This window comes from Magallana gigas, chromosome 4 (assembly GCF_963853765.1).
Source record: "Magallana gigas chromosome 4, xbMagGiga1.1, whole genome shotgun sequence".
NCBI classification, from domain to species: domain Eukaryota; kingdom Metazoa; phylum Mollusca; class Bivalvia; order Ostreida; family Ostreidae; genus Magallana; species Magallana gigas.
The window spans coordinates 37,192,104-37,214,534 of record NC_088856.1 but is presented as its reverse complement, the minus strand read 5'-3'; the positions used below and the strand labels follow the sequence as shown (position 1 = coordinate 37,214,534).

At 35.1% G+C, this 22,431-nt stretch overlaps 2 protein-coding genes across 3 annotated transcripts in view; both read left to right on the top strand.

The window, feature by feature from the left end:
- Window positions 1–2,633: 2,633 nt before the first annotated feature.
- Window positions 2,634–6,307, top strand: LOC109621171 (uncharacterized). 2 transcript variants are annotated; one of them, XM_066080721.1, is made up of 2 exons: window positions 2,634–3,831; window positions 6,171–6,235. In XM_066080721.1, exon 1 carries the CDS (start codon window positions 3,166–3,168, stop codon window positions 3,826–3,828), a length of 663 nt encoding a protein of 220 aa, XP_065936793.1. In that variant the 5' UTR covers window positions 2,634–3,165; the 3' UTR covers window positions 3,829–3,831; window positions 6,171–6,235. The 2 variants fall into 2 exon arrangements, 1 of the variants encoding a protein (XP_065936793.1); XR_010712551.1 differs by lacking the exon at window positions 2,634–3,831 and adding an exon at window positions 5,802–5,974 and having other exon boundaries at window positions 6,171–6,307.
- An 8,508-nt stretch (window positions 6,308–14,815) lies between these two features.
- The window catches only part of LOC117682423 (RING finger protein 207-like), a 39,033-nt gene continuing 31,417 nt past the window's right edge, over window positions 14,816–22,431 (top strand). The window contains exon 1 of the mRNA XM_066082334.1: window positions 14,816–14,868. The gene's annotated coding sequence lies outside the window, so the exon portion shown is untranslated. The remainder of the gene's footprint in view (window positions 14,869–22,431) is intronic.

Genomic DNA, 22,431 nt, shown 5'->3' with positions numbered 1-22,431 from the left:
TGCATTGAAGAGAGAGAGAGAGAGAGAGAGAGAGAGAGAGAGAGAGAGACAGACAGACAGAGAGAGACACAGACAGACACAGACATTAAGAGAGGAACATACAGAGAGAGAGAGAGGAAGTTGTAATATTCTCTATGATAATTCAATATTATGAAAAATTCCCAAATTTTTGTCAGCGCGCATTGCTGATAGAACGCATTGCTGTATGTATGAATGAGTGCATGTGTGAATGTTGTGATAAATCACGTGGTTTTTCCATTTCTATGATTTAGTGACCAGGTACATGTATACATGTCTCGACTTTTAACTCATTAATACGCATGTTTTACTAACTTCACTCACTATTTAAGCGCAAGTCCCGCCAAATCCAGTACCCACATATTCTACCCTTTACGGCGCTAGTATCATTTACTGTTATATTCCATTCATGATTTTCAAAGATTCAGTTATTGATTTATTATTTAAAGTCCTGGATACCTGGTAAGATCACTGTTAAACATATTATTGTAACATCATATTCAGTGATTTTGTCGGTAAATCACCGGTATTATAATTGGGAAAACCATTGTGTTTGTAATTTAATTATATATGTAGTACATGTAATTGTCTCTCGTCAATGTGTGTGTGCTGTGAATGTGTTTTCTATGTTTATTTTCATACATAATATAAAAGCAAAGTACGAATCCAGAGATTTCGTTATTTATTTAACGACCCTTTGACATGAATGATGACGGAATGACTGAAGGATGGAGGGACGGAATGGCGGAACGCTGTAATACTATATGCCCCAGCCTTTTAATAGCGGGGGCATACACGGGGAGCTATCATCGTGATAATTCTTTTTACAAAAATAAAACGGAAACATGCACGTAGCATCGTTTTTGAAAGTGGGGGGGGGGGGGGGGGGTTAGACTCATCCAAAAAAATCTTGACAACCCCCCCCCCCCCCAAAAAAAAGGGGGGGGATATTATATTCTAAAATTCTGAAAAACCTAATCAGTTTGTGTGTGTGGGAGGGGTAGTAGTACACCTTTTAACTTCAATTTCACTGATTATTACCTTATTTTCAAATCAATTTTATACATGGTCCCATAAAAGTGGGGGGGGGGAACTACATTTTAATTCAATTTTTTTTATGTAAATTTAAAAAAAATCTTTGCTCCCCCCCCCCCCCCCCCCCGATGCTACGTGCCTGGTCCGAAATAACACACTCCATCATTTTAAGGATAACATTGGTAATCTTATGACAATAAACAGAGAAAATGATTTGTTACTCGGGGTATGAACCCGGGTCGCCTCTGCACAAGTCCAAAAATCTAACCATTATGACATGGGGACCTTCCCTTCGGGATTATAAAGCCCAAAATCTAGTAAATGCGTAAATTGATTTTAAAACAAAATAAATAATCTGCATTTATTGAAGCGTCTCTATCAGCCTTACAATATAACAGAACACTATTGAAAAACAAAAAAGTTGAAATTAAAATTTGCTTTCGGTAGCGACGATTCACGGACGAAATATTGTACACGAAACATCTAAAGAACGACTAAAGATATGAACTGGAGACTTTTCGGAGATGATATAGCTTGGCTTGCGTAAGGGGAATTTCGTGATCTAAAAAAACAACAACAAAAAATTAAATAAAATTCATACTGGAACGTTTTAGCCCTAAACCTTTCAAAGAGATTCTTTTTCTAGAAATCCCTGCACATTTATGTAAAATTATAAAATAAAATCATACAGCCGTCCCCATGATAAATTAAGGGACAAATAAACATGTACTCACTTCTTAGTATATACGTCCCTGATAAATCTACACTCCAAAAGTACATGTCTCTAACATAATTATCCAAGTTATTACTCGTTTTTACAATTATCCTTTGACCTATTTTGTTGTTTACCTGTAATAAATAATCTCACCTGGATTTAAGGTGTCGGTACAGAATAGATAATACTCTCCGTAGTTCACAAAGGTCGACTAAACTTGTATAATTTTATGGAATTACGTTTGTTTTATACATAGTAATTTGTGTGTTCCTGTGTTTTTTTGCATAGAATTGGTCAAATAGTTCTGATATCGGACGGGAGAGGATTTTAGGGAAATACTTTAGTAATAGCGGTATTTAAAAGTTCGATCAAATTTATAACTTATATTCTTATTTTTAAATACTTTTTTTTTTTTTACAGATTATTAATAGATTTATCTATTTGTCGTGTACAACGTTTAAAAAAACCTAATAAAATCAATCAAATCGTAAAAAAGAATGTTCTTTGTACACATACTTATCCATGTTATGAGGCAAAAATTTATGTTTAGAATTTAAGGTAATACTAAGATGTTTTCACTTGCGTTTGAATTTTCGTGCTAATACTTAATGTAATGATTCTTTTTTGTTCTTGGACCGTGCAAATATACCGGATACAACTCTCATTGAAAAGCTTGATAAATAGTTTCTACCGTTAAAAGAAAATGGCAACCTTTGGGAAACAAACACATTTAACACAAAAACCCCTCAATCCGGAAAAAATCAAAAATACATAGAAACCAACGCCTTGGCGAGATTTATTTGAGAGCGATTTTCTGACACTGGTCAATGAAATACAGAATCCAATTGTTACTTTAACCGTTGGTTCCATCTCCAAAAGAATCAAAGACAGGGAAAAGCAGGGTCCCTTTATTTAGCGTGATTGTGTGAATAAAACAGATAAATGTGTGTCTTTACCGCAATCTGATGGCGATTAGAAACTCGTTACAAAGTCGAAGTGGCAATTTTCACGGACCAGCTTGAGCCACAGCGGGGGTTACTGGCAAGTCCCTGCGTAGATTTATGACCCCCTCCGCATCATTCCCCCTCCCCTCAAATCAAGGGAAGTATCTTTATATGATGAGAGATGACCCGTTAGAAGATACACTTGTTGAATAGGACACGAATTAAACAGTAGTAACCGATCTCTATACATCAGTATAGAAAAATATAACATGACAGAAAGTACGGAAAATGATGTACCTGCTTTTATCGTCGAAGATGTCCATTTACCTATTGATCTAACATTAGCCGATAAAGAAGAAAGCGAGAAAAAAAAAAAAAAAAGGAACCAAAAGGTTTGACAAACTCAAACTTTCAGAGGAAGAAATCGAGGAGAGGCGACGCTCAGCGAACTACATGGAACGCCGCCGCATGAAGAAAATGTCGTCTGCCCTGGCGGATCTGCGAAAGTGCATCCCCCAACAATACCATTTGTATCATCGACGAATGTCTAAAATATGGACTCTTAGACTCGCCATTGCCTACATCAAAGCTCTAAAAGATATTCTGTTAAAAGACGACCAAAGACGCCAACTTGTCGCTATGTCATCACAGTCATCCTTTCCTCATGACGGTATGCGACTTCCTCATGAACCGTTTTCTCCGATGAGCAGCAGCATGATCATCGCCGCTTATGCCGCTCACGGAGCTCAAGTTCCTAAGCGACAGCTTATGTTTTCCCCGGATCTCCGTTTCCAGGAAGTTCCCGAACCTCGTTTCCAGACACCCATAGTCCCTCGCCATTCTGCCTACCAAACACCCGTCAATAATCCTATTTATGGACAGTCATTTTTCCGGACCCCGGGGTTGAATAAAACTGCCCCGGAACACACAATATCTTCCCCGGAGGAGGAAGTAAAGCACGTCGTAATAGCCGGTTATACGGTATTCCATAACAAGAAAGATGGTACCTCCTGTCCGATCGGAGCCTCTCGGAGTTCTTCCTGTAGATACGTCACGGAGGGATTTGATGGAGTATGTCCGCTACCAGAGGACGACGGGGCCAGGGATCAATTATGATCGGTATGTAATAGTTTGTGGGATTTTCTTCATGAATAAATATAGCTATATACATGTAAATGTAAGGTTATTTAAGGAAGGAGTCTTCCCATTATCAAACATACTTCTTATAATAAGAAATTCGTGAAATTTTGACACAGTCAAACAGATCATATTTCCAAATGATTCTATCAGGTTAATTAAATTTGCCTTTTTCCCATAAAGGTCGGGTCAAGGTCACTACCTTTTTCCTCAACTTAAAGGATGATAAAAATAAGTGTAGCTCATTGTAGTTCTGTAGACATTTGTTTAATATTTGAAGATTTTATTCTTCAATGAAATGAAAGAATATCAGAATCTCTATCAGCTTATACTACTAAATTGGAATAAATGTTTGAACTTAAATTGATATTGCATAGCCCGCATTTCCTCTAATTTTCTTAAATTTTGAAGAAATTTTGATTATTTTTTTATGCTTCCAATAACAAAATATTTCTGGTTTTTATGTATGATAAAGACATTATATAAAGATATAAATTGACAGAAAAGCTAATATATTGACCGTTTAATACGAGAGAAAAACTAATTTTAGTGATTTTTTCCACAAAAATATATATAGAATGGGCGCTTAAAAGAGCTTATAAAAATGTAATTTGATAGGCAAATCATATTTTAAAAATATATTCTGAAACCCAAGTATCATATCATTAGTTCACATTAGTGAAAAAATCCAACATTAATGTTATTGTTTTTAAAATGCTAATACAGACTCATTAATCTGCAGCAATTCTGAATTGCGAAACATGTGATATTTTCCTACGCCAATATTACGCCAAAAATATATATAAGATGTGATTGCAAACATTTAATTTTTAAAAAAAAATTAAATTCATAGTTGAGGCCGATGGGAAATATGTACTGTATTAAATTTTAAAGCTGCAATATACATGTCCTAGTTACATGTACTTGCTTCTTGTACATTTAATTAAAGTTAAATTATCGATAGGCACAATATTCGCCTGCGCAATTTGGAACGCATAACTTAATCATCGAATTAATCTAGGGGTTAATGGAGGAAAAAACGATAGAAAGTTTTAAAATTCTTAAAATGTTACAAATCTTTTCCTTGGCAGTCTTAAACTCGTAAATGTGATTAAAATAGATTATAACGTACATCAAAATTAAATTGTATGCTTCATGAATTTTAATATTATAATAATAAATGATATTCTTAGAGCAAATTCAAGCCCCCTTCAATCAAAAAAAGATAAATCTGTAAAATTTCTTTACGCTGTGTTTGCATATGACAACTGCAAATAAATTAACATAATGTATCCGGCAGGTTAAAAATTGTGCATTCTCAGAAGGGATTAATTAAAAATAAATGCATCGGAATGGCTGTTTCCAACCTGTACATGTTCATGTATATTGTACAGTCAATGATCAAAAAGATCAATTAAACTTTAAACCAAGTCTAACTTGTGCCTTATGAATCGGAATCATTTTTGCTTCAATAATTCTGACCCGAATAATCTATTTCAAAAGTTTTTTTAAAAACTTATTACTTCCGTTTCTTAAAAATCAAACAAGAATAAATAATATAGTTGTGTAATCCGAAGTTGTATGGCGTGAGTTAAAAGTAAACGAATGAGTGAATATACTCTGTACATGCATGTAAGGTCAAGTCATCCTAATGTTAATGTTATCCTTAATTATCCTAATATGCATACAATTCTTATCCATAAAAAATCAATCTTATAATTTTGTTTACACATTTTCGAATTAGTTTTATACAATGTTAAATTTTTTTTAATAAATTGATTAATTAAATATTCCATCATTATTCAAAACATTAACCCCCCCCCCCCCCCCCCTGTTTCTCCTAATTTAATTCAAACGCGATCCCATACAGTCAATGTAATAAAAAGAAACTACTGCGATAAATAAGAGAATGTTGTTTTATATTAAGATATTTCCTATCAGTATTAATTGAATTAGTTCGCATTTCTCAAGGGGTATTTCCGTCGATTAGAATAACCTCTAATTGTTTCATAGGACGCGCGAGATCTCGCACAATACCGCGATATCATCAGAAAAACATGGCACCTAAGCGACTAACGACCGATGATTCGGTAACACAACAGGGTGCCAGCATCCGCTAGTAGAGGTTAGAGATAAATATCAAACGCTAATTAACACTCATTAACAATTAGCACAACATCAAATGAAGAAGGAATCAGCGTCGTGTCAGATCCTCGGCAATTTTATAGATTTTTCTGGAATTGAATAACCTCTCTAGTCCAGTGACTGCATTGAAGTTTTTTATGTGTTGTTAATTTATTTATGTGTTTATTTATTTTTAGAATACCGAAGAAGTACGCATTTGCAGATATGTGACAGTGCTATATAGGATCAAAGTCGAAGAGGATTGAATATATGAATATTTTCTTTTTCTAACTTTAAAATAGAATTGTCTTATATAAAAATGTTAAACTATCAATTGTCTTCATTTATTTTGTTCAAAGATATTGTCTAAAAAGCTATATATACATGTAAACTTACATGTACGCGTGTATATACATGTACATATATACTGTTATAGTCAAATATAATCAATTAATATTTGACTAATATATGAAATTAGTAGCATTATTTTTTTAACCCTGTAAATAAAACCATTAACAGATAATTCGGAAAAAGCAATTTTGCATCATCACATGTATTCAACTCCTGGAAAATTATATAATGTACATTGTACAAGATTAGTTAAATATAAATATCGGCGATTTCTCCGATATAGCTACATTTGTAATACAGAATACTCAGTAGCTCAGTACTATTCTGGGATTCCGTTTGATCTACCAAACATAAAATTAGTTACTATATAGTAACTATATAAATGCAATAACAAGCAGTGTGCAAATTAGGCAAGAACAGGCAGCATGCGCGGATCCAGAAAATGTGTTTATGGAAATAAGTTTCTGACGGATTATTGCGTTTGCAGGGGGAGGGGGTCCAAGGCCTTTTTTCTGTAAATTTACTATGTCAATTTAAAAAATTTCAATTTTTCAAGGGGCCCCGGACACCCCCCCCCCCCCCCCACTCGACCCCTCCCCCAAATTCGCCAATGCATGTGAAAGCAATCGAAATCATCAAAATTTACTGTTGTACTACATGTATGAAGATGAGTCAGACAAAGCATCGTTTTATTCGTTTTCATGAAATGTATCAGTTTATAGAATACATCTAACTATAAAAAAGCATGTTAATATGCATGCGTACTTAGACTTGCACGTGAAGTATTTTATTAGTTAAACTTGTGACTCGCACTTTTTCAGGCAATTATTTGCAAACCGTCATGTTTGATATTTGGTATTTTCAATGGTGATTAATTCGTAAACTTGTTTTTATTCAAAAGTATATTGACCTTGAAAAAAAAACGTATGCTACATTATATACAGGACTTCAAATATTTTGATATTTTGCCGATTTTAAATTGCAGATCAGAATTCAGATTCCTGGATGAACCAATTTTTTACTTCTACATTAAGAAATCAATATTTATAAATACATGTATACTAGTACATGTATATAGTATATAAAATAAGACTGATCTTTAAAAAAAAATGAGCTTGTAAAGTTGTATGGTCCCGTGGCCTGATATATAATTTATCAAACAGACATTCCATCGTTTCAAACTTATAATTCTGACCCGACTCTACCTATACTATTGATGTAACATTAAGTTTTTTGGAGTTTTGGAAAGATGCACTTTTAAATTAAGAATTATTTATTTTACTAAATTCGCTTTAAGAGGGTTTCATCGTCGTGGCCATTTTTATACTATATCTACCTTCTTTAAAGAAGAACTTTGTAATAGTTTATGACCAAATATATATTATATTCAAAAGTGTAAGACGGATCTGATGGGTATACGTAATTCGTTGATTACCCAGCCTCGCCTCTTTGATGCACAGATCATGGGGGGGGGGGGGGGTCCTCGATCTTTCTCAGTATGTTTACGGTAGCTAAATTTATTCTGAGAGGGGTTCTGCCAGCTCAGACCCACTGACCCTCTCTTCGCCTCTTGATAAACACATTTTTTAATTATTATTTCCAGTTGGCAATAGTTCAGCGCTTTGAATATCTGAAGAACGACAACTCAACATACAGATTGAAGAACGTATCAAACTGGGGTCATAGATTACTTCACGCTGTCCCACGGAGCGAATCGAGAATTTGATTTTAATCAGACTGAAAAAAAACTAGTCATTACATGCATTAATTTCTATGGCATTATGATTTTTAAACAACGTGGAATAATGTGCGGATCCGGGGAATTTCACAGGGAGGATCAGAGGGATATTTTCTGTTTAGAAAGAAGTGGCGGGATGAGGCATATTTTTTAATTTTTAATTTTCAAGGGAGAGGGGTGTCCAGACGGACCCAACTCTCCTCCCCTCCCTTTCTAGCTAAACGCATGGATTATAAGGTATTCATTGTAATACATGTATTTAAATTTATATTTTCAAACACGTGTCTTTCTTCCTGGAGATATAAATACTTTTAAAAAAATGACAATATCCAACAATTCAACCTTGTTGAAATTTAAATTAAATATCAGTATATCTAAAAATTTTAATTTTAATTGTTCATTTGTTGACACCTCCTCCCGCCCCATCCACCTTAATCTAAGGGTCATGAAAATGTTTAAACTACAAACGCAGGACTTGTGTGTGGTACATTTTATTGTTTCATTCGTTAAGTGAAATACACATCAAAGTCAGACACCATGTTATCTCTGACCATGTTTTAATCTGACTTATCATAGGAGCTTAAAACTGTACGACGTACAATATCTAGAATAAAACGATAAAATTGTTCAGTTTGATAAAAACAACATTTAAAGACTGATAAGAAATTATTGCAAGTTAATTTAACGGATGTTAAATGAAAATTTTAACTAGATGTCTTATTATAATACAACCTAAGTATATCTTCAATAAGTAATTCAATATTGGTAATGATATTGGTTTGTCAAATAAAGGTACACTGTAATTGACCAAAAAAATGTAAAACATATACAATTTCCTTTTCCCCCTTTTTTAAAAATATTTTTAACCTGTCCTTGATTTTTCTTTTCTCATATCGGCGGTTGTATTTCCGCCCGGGGGTGGGGGGGGGGGGGGGGGTGGGGGTGTCCGAGGGATACCTATGTTTGCTTGGGAAACGGGAAGGGGAGGGGGGTCCAGGTCAAGATATGATAATTTTTTATGCTAGCATAATTTTTCAGGTGGGATCCGGATCCTTCCCCCTCCTTTCTAGATCCCCTCATACACCTTAACCAAATATTATATTCAGTAAACTTTTAATGTTTAATAAACTGCTGATAAATCATTGTAAAATAAATGAATATTTGAAAGTGTATTTTCCTATATAAACCATGAAAAACACTCTGCCGTTAAAGTAATAACTCTATGTGTGATAAAGCCGGTAACGGGCGTTGTACATATTATATATATAACTCCTTGATATAATACAAAGCTCCTTAACACCCATTACCATTACTTCTTCTAAATAATATATTCCAAGTCAGTGCATATTTTTACCCAAAAAAAAATTGATCGATAGTCAAATAATATAAGCATTAAGATAAAAACTTAAAATAACAAATGCTGTGACCTTTCAAAAATGCTGCTGTTGTGGTAAATTCGTTCTAACACGCGTTTTTTTTTTACTTTACTGTTACTACATGCGTACATGTACCTAGATATTTGAAAATTCCCGATGAATAATATTTGTTTCGAAAATTAAAAAAAAAGTAATGCTTTATTTAATTGTTAACGGTAACGGTTGTTAACAAAAAGTCTCATAAGTTGTCGTTTTTCTTTACATAGCTGTTTATTTAGTTTAAACATCACCAAAAACATAAACCAATGCAACTACCCAGAAGATATATAAGGTGGAATTAAAAACAGTATATAATTGTTTCCGCAGAGAAAAAGCGGTAACGCTTGTAAATCATTAATCATATGACAATGAAAAGAATCGGGTAGATGTCGTGTTTTTGAACACTGCAAATGCCATATTGTAAACACAGATCATATACTTAGATGCCTACCAAATAAAACTATTTATTAAAAATTGATCCATATAAGATCGTTTTTAGCCCAATTCCTTTTCGGAGGGTAAGTTTTGGTAACGCAGTTAATTCCCACAGGTTTTATCAGTCCGTGATTAAAACAAAGGTAATCACAGATTACAAAGCTCACCGAGACGAGACCTCACCCTTATGAGACTTCACCTTTTTGAGACCACCTTTATCATATTAAATGAAAATCATACTTTATGATCTTGGATTTTCATGGATTCTGTTTTGACACAATATTGTATATCATCTGTTGAAAAATTGTATGATAATCATATGTTCATATGTTAATCAATACAATAATGTAAAATTAAATATTGCATCCTATCATATTTACAACATATATCATATAATACAAAAGAATACCATAATAAACAATAATAATGAGATTTGATATTGTAGCGTATGATATGACATTGTATTGTGTTATACGCTATTGTATTTGATCAAATAATACAATATCATAATATATAAAACAATATAGTATTATATTACAATATCATATTACATAATACATCATAACATTGAAATATATGATATTATATTGTATAATATAGTATGATATTGTACGATACTGTATCATTTTTGATACATAATATGATATTGTATCATATGATACAATATTATTTGAAACAACATTGTATCATATCAAATGATACAATATTCTGTGATAAAGTAAAATATTATATAATACAATATAATATTTTACATATTGTATCATATGATACAATAATATATTTTACAATATCATACAATACAATTTCAAGTGATGTGATAATATATCATATTGTTAACCAATATCATATTATATAAATAGTGCCTGTTTGGGAGGGTAACAGTTGAAATTGACATCCCGAGATAACCATTGTCAACCGACGCGAAGCGGAGGTTGACAATGGTTTTCGAGGGGTGTCAATTTCAACTGTTATCCTCCCAAACAGGCACTATTTATTTTGTTATACTGAATGTCTTAATTTTAAGAAAAATTTACTGCTTTTATATAGGAATAACGTGAATTCTACAGCGAACCGTACGCGCATAATTTTCGCGCATGTAACATTTTTTAATGTTACCCGTTGCTAAGTGCGTTGCTAACGCTGAGGGTAATAGAAAATATTATTAACTGCGTCTTAACCAATCAGATTTCAGTATTTAACATGAAAGTATAACAATATACAATATCGTATGATACGATATTATATAATATAACAGTATCATATTATACAATTTATACAATATGATATAATTCTATATTACAGAAACTAATATCATATTATACAAAAACATATGTTACAATATTATAGAATATACTATATAGTATCATAGGATACAATATTATATTTTGCAATATCTTATGTAATAGTATCATGTGATTAAATAATAAATTAATAATACAATATAATATTATACAATATTGTATCATAATATACAATACTATACATAACGATATCATGATACAATATCATAGTAAAAATATTTTAAAAAATTATACAATATCATATCGTATCATATAACTTTTTATAATATTACATATGATATTATATTGTATCATATTAAACAATATTGTTTCATACTATACAATACTATATAATAGGAATCATGTTATATCATTTATCAACAAACACATCTATCTATCGAGCAGGTTTGAATGAGGTAGGAGATTTCTTTAGCATCCTTGATAATGGAGATCAGGCTCTGCATCTGAAGCAACCTCTGCATTTCATTTATAATACAGTTAAATCAACTATGCAAGCTATCATCTATAAAACATGTGACCTGTTCCAAAAAAACTAAACCTTATCCATCATCCGAAACCTATGGCTCAGATTCAGCATTCAAGCCTGTCAGGTGCATCAGTATACATAAGACGCATCTCCATGCAAGTTTGGTGAAGTTCAGACCAGTAATAATGAAGATATCATCATCAGAGGGCACTAGCAATTAAAACCTTAAGCTGCTCCAGCATCCGCAACCTATGGCTCAGATTCAACATCCATGCCTGTCAGGTGCATCTGTATCATAAGACACACCATCCATTCAAGTTTGGTGAAGTTAGGACCTGTAATAACTAAGATATATTTTTTAGCATCCTTGATAATGGAGATCAAGCTCTGCATCTGAAGCTTCCTCTGTGATTCATTCATACTACAGTTTAATCAACTATGCAAGTTTGAAAAAGTACTATTATCTATTAAACATGTGACTTGTTCCAAAAAACTTAACAATATCGAGTATCTGAAACCTATGGCTCAGACTCAGCATTCAAGCCTGTCAGGTGCATCAGTATCATAAGACGCACCATCCATGGAAGTGTGGTGAAGTTAGGACAAGTAATAACTAAGATATAATAATCATCAGAGGGCACCTGTTTCAAAAACTTTAACCAGCTCTAAAAACCTTAACCTCCTTCAGCATCCGAAACGTATGGCTCAGATTCAGCATTCAAGCCTGTCTGGTGCATCAGTATCATAAGACGCACCATCCATGCAAGTTTGGTGAAGTACAGACCTGCAGTTACTTAGATATTGCTATCAAAGGGCACCTGCAACAAAAACTTTAACCAGCTCCAAAAACCTTAACCTCCTCCAGCATCCGAAACCTATAGCTCAGATTCAGCACTCAAGCCTGTCTGGTGCATCAGTATCATAAGACACACCATCCATGCAAGTTTGGTGAAGTACGGACCTGCAGTAACTTAGATATTGCTATCAAAGGGCACCTGCAACAAAAACTTTAACCTGGTCCAACAACCTTAACCTCCTCCAGCATCTGAAATTTAGGACTCAGATTCAGCATCCAAGTCTTGCAAGTCCATAAGTAGGTTCAGATGCATCATCCATGCAAGTTTGGTGAAGATAGGACAAGTAATAGCTTAGATACAGGACCTGCAACAAAAACTTTAACCAGGTCCGGACGCCGACGCCGACGCCACCGCCGACGCCGAGGGTATAGCATAAGCTCCCCCTGACTTCGTCTCGGTGAGCTAAAAATTAGTGAGTGTGATGAGATGAGATGAGTGGCAAATACTTTAGTCTCTAAAATTTTGGAGTTGTTTCATATCAAAAATCTACATTTTAATTGTTTTTCCTTTCCCGACTTCAATAGCAGAAAAATGGATAACCATTATCATTAGCATACATAGCGGCATATGGAAACCATATGGAAACCACTGTGAAATCTACATGTATAATATGACTGTTAAATAATAATGATAAAGCGTTTAAGAATAAAAGGCTATTTATTGTATATAAATTTGATAAAAACTCCTAAAATCATTTACTGCAAAACATGTATTATAATAATAAAAATCCCGTTACTTCAAGAAAAAACGATCTTAACTTGAGCGACACTGATTTTTCAAAATGGAATCCTAGAAAAACGAGAATGACTGCATAGTGTGACCAACTTATTACCGTGAAGACGGTATAAAGAGTTGAAATAATTTACAGATCAGCAGAAAATTACTTGATTATGATAGATATCATATTGGATAAGAAGTATTTAAGTCTAATAAGCAAAAAAGTGCAATTTTGGATGAAAAATTACATTTTCAAAAATGTTATTCAGTTAATATGGACAAAAGCTCCAGGCGGATTCGAACTCATGACCTGCGGTTCAGAAGCCCAATATTTTAACCACTATCGTTTTTAACCAACAACGATATTAAACCCAATCAAACGATATAAACAGCTTAACAAAACATTTCAATCTTGTGACGAAGTGTCTTAAAAAGTATAAGTGTAGGTGTAGTGAGGTACCTTAAGGGGTAAGGCTAATATCAGTAAACAATTTTGCATACACTACTGATTTCAAAATCTACTGATATTCCCAAAAATAGACTGACATTGTCCGACATCTTCTGTATATTCACAGTGGATCCTACAATAAATCCACTGTACACCCACTGTACAGAACTATTTTACTCCACTGTATCCCACTGTATCCCACTGTACCCCACGGTACCCCACCGTACAGAGTCACTGTATTCCACTGTACTCCACAAGACAGCACTGTACCTACCCACTGACCAGCACTGTACCTCACTGTACACCACTGTACGAGGCACTGGCCAGCACTGTTCCCCACTGTACAGGATACTGACAAACAATGTACGGCACTGTACGGACTACTGACCAGCACTGCACCCCACTGTACAGAGTACTGACAAACACTGTACCCCCACTGTACAGAGTACTGACAAACACTGTACCCCACTGTACAGAGTACTGACAAACACTGTACACCACTGTACAGAGTACTGACAAAAACTGTACACCACTGTTACCCACTGTACCTATGTTTCTTTAAGTTATTAAGTTTAATATACAATAAATTGAATATTTACTTCGAGTTCATTTAAAACTCATTTTTGAGACAGAAATCGGGATTTTTTTTTTATTCTTTCCTATTGCTTACAAATCTATTTCTTTAAAGGAAATGTCGCATGTTTTTCAATTTTCGGAATTTTTAAAATAAAATCATTCTATACTCATTAAAAATGAAGTTTATTATCGTTTTCATAAAATAATCTTGCAAATTCGTGAGTTTGAAAGCGATGAAATTCAAATGTCGCGATATGCATATTTTCTCTCTCGATCTACCCGCCATGATGTGTGACGTCATATGCGACCTCGAGCGAGAAGGTGCTGTAAGCCATCTTTGTAATTGGATTAAATTTAAACGACAATTAAATTCTGGGTAGAATACACCCTTATTTTAAAAAAATATCAAATTTGTTCATGATACCCTTAAATACATTTAAACAAACACATTCATTCCGTTTTTCCATGTATTTTATTTGTTAAAGTCATTAAAAAGCAGTCAATTCATCTTTAGTCTCACTGTGAGCCCACTCTCATTACAGCATAAATATAAATCAAGATCCAGGACACAAGTTTTATACACAATTAGAGGTATGTATAAGGTTAATGAAAAACACATATTTGCCTAATTCTGAAGTGAGTAAAATTATGAGTATAGGAATGAGAGTACCAATGCACCGGATGTTTGAAGTAGCGTTTCTATTGGGCATTGTACCAAGAATAACAATACTGATGGTTCGGATTTTCATATATATATATTCTGTATTAAAATGAAAAAACCCTGAAATATACAATGCGAGTATGCCTTATAATATGCACAACATGATAATGATATAAACAATTTATACGATGTACATAATTATATGAGTTATAGCTCTTACATAAACAATTACTTCATCCATGTAATTTCTACACGTACATATGCAATATTACTAAATCATATATTTATACATTTAGAGATATATCATATATATGCATCTCTATAATAACAACAATTAATAGATTTATTTAGGTAACAAAATATTGTAATACCTGATTGTGGATCAGGGTCCACTTCAAATAATTATGACAAATGCTGTTAATCAAGTCAGGATCCTGTTAAACAATAATGTATGCGTATAGAACACTATTTTTGATAAATACCAACAAATAATGATTTCATTATCTGCTTTCACACTTAGCATTCTCACTGAATAGTGTTTATGTAAAAACTATAGACAATCAAAAATATTACGATATTTAATTAGAGTTTAACTGTGAATTAAAAAGTAAAAGAACTTACAGTATGAGGTCATGTCAGAAGTCGTATTTATTTGACGTATAATCTCAGACATATAATGTCCACCTCTCCTGAGCTCGACCAAAACTAGCCCTCACTCGAAAACTACCTGCCGCACACCGCGCAAAAATTCTCCCAGCCAATCAACAACCAGAATTAAATATAGAACTGACCATTTGCTATTTTTAACTTTAAGGGATAACACGTATAACACAACTTTTTAATATGAATGATTTTATTATTATAATGATAAACGTTAATTTGTAAAGCTGAAATAAAAAATACATAAAATAATATTTACGAAATCACTATCACATATGCCCCCTCCACGAGAAATGACGTCCTCGTCATTATACTAGAGCATATGTAAACCTGACATAAACACAATTAAGAGATTTAAAAAAAATACACAAAAACTATGATTTTTTATCTAGTACAGCATTCATCATGGCCCTGCAAACCATGTTAACAACAAACTCACCTTCTCTCATCCATTTGGGTTGCTTCCGTGGACGAGATGATTTCCGCAGTCCACTGTTTCCATTTTCATATGACTCCCTGATTTTTCCTGTATTATCATCTTTATGTTGTTCGATCTGCTCTAACTCTATACTAGGATCTTTATCGTCACCATCCTCATCATCATCCTCATCATCATCCTTAGCATCATCCTCAGCATCATCCTCATCATCAGCTCCTCTCACATACTCGTCACATGAATCATTACTGTGATATTGTGACAGTTTCAGTGGCCCAGGCACAACTTTACGGCATAATAATTCATCGTCGGATGAATCATCAGTCTCTTCACTCCTTGATTCTGGAGCTACTGCTGCCGTTGTTCTCTGATCAGAGTTTTTTTTCCTTCTTGGAGCTGGTGTAGGTTTCTTTCTTGTGACAGTTTGATCTAAACTATCGCTTAGGTTAAGTGTACCTATAGGGAGCAGAAGATTTCTGTGTAAAGTACGCTTGCGTCCTTCACCATTCTCTTTACGAACAACATATACTGGTATGTCTGGATTCGGTCGATCTAAAACAACATAAGGTTCGTCCTCCCACCGATTTGCCAACTTGTGCTTTCCTTCAAAAGCTACCATTTTGACCATAACTCGGTCTCCAACCTCTATGTTATTTCCTCTTACCTTCAGGTCGTAATAATTCTTTTGTTCTCCCTGAGCTTCTTTAGTTGCCTTTGAAGCTAAATCATAAGCTTTCTGCAGCATTTCCTTCATTTCTGCAACATAAGTTGTCATAGGTTGTTTCGTGATTTCCTGATCAAGTTCAAACGCTATGTCAACAGGTAATCTCGGCTGTCGTCCAAACATTAGGAAATACGGTGCCTGACCAGTGGTTTCCTGTCGCAACGAGTTATAGGCGTGAACCATCGGGCCGACATATTTTTTCCAGTTATGCTTTTGCTCTGTCGTAAGAGTTCCTAGCATTTGGAGAAGAGTGCGGTTAAACCTTTCAGTTAGACCGTTCCCCATAGGGTGATAGGGAGTCGTTCTTGATCGTGCAATACCGCAAAGACTACAAAGCTCCTTGATTATTTTGGATTCAAAGTTTACTCCTTGATCGGAGTGTATCCTTTTCGGAAGCCCATAATGTACAACAAAATGATTGAAAAATGCCTCAGCAGTAGTTTTTGCTGTCTGGTTACGAGTTGGCACAGCAACAGCATAGCGCGTGAAGTGGTCGGTAATGACCAAAATATTCTGGTAACCCCCTTTTGACGTTTCTAAGGAAAGGTAGTCTAAACAAACTAGCTCTAATGCTTCTGAGGTTTCAATACTACTTAAAGGTGCCCTAATGTTGGTAGGTGACTTTTTTAATATACAATTCTTACAACCCTTAATCCACTCATCAGCATCTCTAAACATCCCAGGCCAGAAAAAACGTTCTCTAATAAATGCTACAGTTTTATCCCTACCCGGGTGACCGATGCTGTTGTGTGATAGCCTTAACACCTCGTTTACTAGACTAGGAGGTACTACTAGCTGGTGTACAACTCCAAACTCTGTCTGAATAATTCTAAATAACTTACCTTCTCTTATTCTAAATCTGCTGAAGTTCTTCCTAAAAATGCGCGACTCTTGAATATCTGGTAACTCGTGCTGTTCTGGACATTTGGCGTTCTCCACGAAGTATATCCATTTCTTGATTCAACATCAAACTGGTTTATCTCCTGACATGGTAATTGCACCAAAGGTTGAAGCGCATCGCTGTCGATTGAGAGACTTTCAACCAAAGGTGACGGATTCTGTACCATAGAAATACTGGCAATCGTTTTAACGCTGTCTAAGGAAATTGGAATGCGGTCTTGCTGTTGCGATTCTGGAAGTCTGGACAGCGAATCTGCATCTGCATTGTTGCGCCCAGGGCGGTAGCGAAATTCAAAATCAAATGCTGCTAATACTGCTACCCAGCGATGCCCTGTAGCATCCAATTTGGCTGACGTTAAGACATACGTTAAAGGATTGTTATCGGTGACAACCGTGAATTTCTTACCATACAGATAATCTTGAAACTTTTCTGTAACTGCCCATTTTAGAGATAAAAACTCTAACTTATGTGCGGGGTAATTGATTTCAGAACGATTCAACCCACGACTGTCCTTTCAGAACGATACAACCCACGACGGTCCTTACCGTCCTGTTTTTGGTACAGTACAGCCCCAAGACCTGTCAAGCTTGCATAGGTATGCACCTCAAACGGCAAATCAAAATCTGGATAAGATAAAATAGGAGGGGATGATAAACGCTCTTTCAGAATTGTGAATGCCTCATCTTGCTCCTTGCCCCAATTCCAGTCAGGAAACTTTGTTTTCTTCTTATTTGTTTTCTTGGATTTTGTGGTTGTTGGAATTAGACTCGTAAGGGGTCGAGCTATTTTGGAAAAATTCATAATGAATTTCCGATAATAACCAACAAAACCAAGAAATCTACGGACATCCTCTGAGTTTGAGGGCGTTGGCCAATTCTTGACCTTAGTAATTTTGTCATTATCTGGTTCTATACCTTCTGCAGACACAACATGACCAACATACTTAACTCGCCGTTTGAAGAGAGAGCACTTGCTAGGGAATAGTTTGATACCACAATCCTGCAATCTCTGAAACACCATCCGTAATCTGTCTACGTGCTCATCAAAGTTGTCTCCCGAGAAAACAATAGCATCGTCTAAGTAAATAAAGCAGATTCGATGAAGAAAGTCCCCTAAACAACCCTCCATCAACCTCTGGTATGTGGCTGGCGCATTTACTAGGCCCATGGCCATTCTGTTGAGCTCGAAAAACCCCAAAGATCCAACCGTAAAGGCTGTCCTTTCTTTGTGCTCTTCGGCAATGGGAATTTGGTAATATCCGGATTTCATATCTAATACGGAAAACCACGCATTCCCTGCTAACGAATCTAAAATTTCGTCTATGCGAGGTAAAGCATAATTATCCTTTTTGGTCTTACTGTTAAAGTGTCTATAATCAATACATATACGAAGTTGACCATTTTTCTTTCGGACGAGCACAACATTAGATGTAAAAGGCGAATGCGACCTTCGTATAATTCCAGCAGCAAGTTGTTGCTCACTTTGCATCTTAACCTCATCCATCATAGATGGCGGAATTCTGCGGAAACGTTGCTTAAATGGTATTTCGTCCGATAACTCTATGCGGTGCTCCACAAATGGACAGTAACCAATATCATCGTCTCCTTTAGAGAACAGTGATTCAAACTCGGTAAGCAACCTATGCACTTTTTGCTGCTGCTCCTCATCAAGTTCATCCTTAGGTAAGTCAATCTCTGAAAGTATATTTGATGTATCAGCAATAAGTGAGTTTACAGGGAAATTCTGCACAGTGACATACTGAATTTCGCAAAGCAGTGAATGCGGGTTCACTGTGACTGTGTTAGTGGTGATATTGATAATACGCACAGGTATCACATCTCTTGCCTGTGTACCATACGTGACCAAGATAGGCTCTATATCCAGATCATTTGGTATTTTTGAGTTCATGGTCGGTGTAAGCATTCCACATACTGGATGATATGGTATGGTATCACACATGTAACCATCGATCGTTATATCGGAGTTTGGAGATATTGTGATTCTGTCCTGTTCTGCAGACCTTATTCGGGCTAGAACATTATTACGATGAGCAATCTCCTTTTCTCTCAACACAATACATCGAAACGCAAGATACCAAGGGGTATGTAATTTAGCTCTTTGTAAAAATCTCACCCCATACCTCTCCTTAGTATCATTCATCAGTGTCTACAAAATATTTGTTCCAATTAAAACGGGCACTGTTTCATGATAATTGGTTTGATTGACTACAAGAAACAAACATGTACATGTTTCTGGTTTATCGGAAATGCCATTAATCTACAACTCGCATACGATGAAACCATGATAAGGCAACACTGTGCCATCTGCACACTCAAGTGTTAGCAACTTGTCAACTGACTGTAATGGAATGTCAGACAAATGAGTCTCATAAAACTTTCTGCTGACCGTTGAAACTGCTGAGCCAGTATCAATTAAAGACTGGGTGGGGATACCCTGAATGTACACTTGAGCCTAATTTGATGAGCCAACGAGCGTTGATATCTGTGTTGGGTTTCTCTTTCTTTCATTAAAAGGTTGTATATCATAACCAAATCTCTTGGAATGATCTAATCTGACCCTGCACTTCCAATCAGGATGACCAGATTGACCACATCTCTCACACTGTACATCATTGACAATATTTACATTAACGGGACAATTTCCCTCTGTGAAGCTCCCAAGTTGTCCCTCATTAGAAGCTTCTAACCGTTCAAATCCTCAATGGTGCGTCTATATTGTCTGTAACCTCTGTAATAATTGCCTCGCTGTGTATTGTTTCTAAATCGTCCTGTACCAAATGATATAAAATTCCGACCACGATTCTCTGTATTGGTGTATGACCTTGGTCCGGATTGACCATTAGATTCATTCTGGGTGAAAGCTCGACTATTGCCTCTTGACCTTTTAACCTCTTTCTCCACTTCAATCATCCTTTTGTCCATATCCTCAAGTTTCTTAAGTATAGCATTTAAAGAAGAGTCAGTATCCGATATACCTATTTGGGATATTTGCGACTGCTTGTTGTTTCCTGTGGCAGTACCGGAAGCAGAGGCGGATGTTCTCAAATCCAACTCGATAGTACGTAGTTCCCATCGCAACTCTTCAAAATTTCCTATGGTGTCATACTTGTAACGGCTTGCGTTTCTTAAGTCTATGTCACTAAGTCCTGACCATAGCTTTGTTCTCAGCATTTCATTTCTGGAATCAGAGTTGAATGTTCCTCTGTCAATGCATGTCTGTATAAGATTTTCAAGTCTCATTCCATAATTTGCGACAGTTTCTCCTTTTTGTTTTGCCCCATAAAACTGTTGGATTAATTTTTCACTGGGATAAATATTTCCGTAAATACCATCCAATTTTTGTAATATTTGGTCTGGAGTTGCTTCAGTTGGTAACGTTAGCAGCGAACTCCTAGCCTTCATTTAAGCGACGAACGTATGGCTTGTAATATCAAACTTGTTGACGCTGAGCCATCTCTTATTGCGCATTTAACGTCGTTTTTCCACACCTCAAAAGACGTCTCAGATTTTTCTTCTCCAGAAAAAATTGTAAATCGAGGCCTTACATTCGTTGCATCATATAAGACACTTGTATGTCCTTCTGTAAACTGATTCTGCATTTGCGACTGATCTTCAAATTTGACGTTACGAATTTGATCTTTTGGTCTTGCACCGCAACTCTCTCTTGCGGCTGAGGGTGTACTGTGTGCAACAGGTTTCAGTATATGATACTCATCATTAGTCAATATCTTGTAATCGGTATGTTCCGTTAGATAGTCGATCATGCGCATAATTTGCTGTTCGTTCAATTCTTCTTTCTGATCACCTCTATTTAAATGAACACTTTGATCGCCAGTTGCCATCTCTACATGTAACTATGCTTCTAAGTACACACAGATCTAAGTCTAACTTAATAAACTTAAAAATAATTCTAAACTCAAATAAACACGCCTTATTCTAATTATTCTAACTACAACTTATTGCTGCAAATAAAATGTTTGATTATAAAGCTGCAAAAAAAAAAAAATAATTAACTTGATAAGCTGAAGAAAAAAAATTTGGTAAGTAAGCTGAAAAAAAAAATCCAAGATGAGTAACTCGTACTAAATCAAGGACAGGTAACTCTGCAAACTTTCAGGTTAAGTCAATCATGCGTGACGGATTTTCAGCCAGCACTGGTTTTAAACTGTAAACATTTTTTTTTAATCTAACTAATTATTATATAAGCTAACAACAACTACACATAAGCAATAGATTCTTAATAGAATAATACAATTACTATATACAGTTGCAACTTAGATTACCTGCGAATGTGATCAAGTTAGCACGCGAATCTACACCGATTCTAAAAAAAACGCGTATACATGTATAATCGCTAGTTATCCGAGATTTACATGTATATATTTATTTAGATGACTGACAGACTGGTCAAACCCTGTATGATTAAACTTTTTACTCAGAAGACTCAATGTTCTGCTATACGCTGGTCAACATGGAACAATTCAGACAACTATAGATATTTAAATGAAATTCTGAACTGAATGACACTTCTACAACAACAGACTACTCAATGGACGAGACGGACAGACACACGGTATTATGTAACCTTCAACTGTTCAAACATGTATTGTCATAATGTCAACATCGTCTTGTATAAAACGTGCAAAGAGAAGATATTAAAGGGAAGAGTGGATTGTTAGTCTGCACTTTCAAATTCACACACCCACACGGATTTAACTATGAATTCAATCTACTTTGACAAAATGTTCCCTA

What these genes read in the sequence shown, in the direction of transcription:
- LOC109621171 (XM_066080721.1), top strand. Translation starts at nt 3,166, where the DNA reads ATGGAACGCCGCCGCATGAAGAAAATGTCGTCTGCCCTGGCGGATCTG.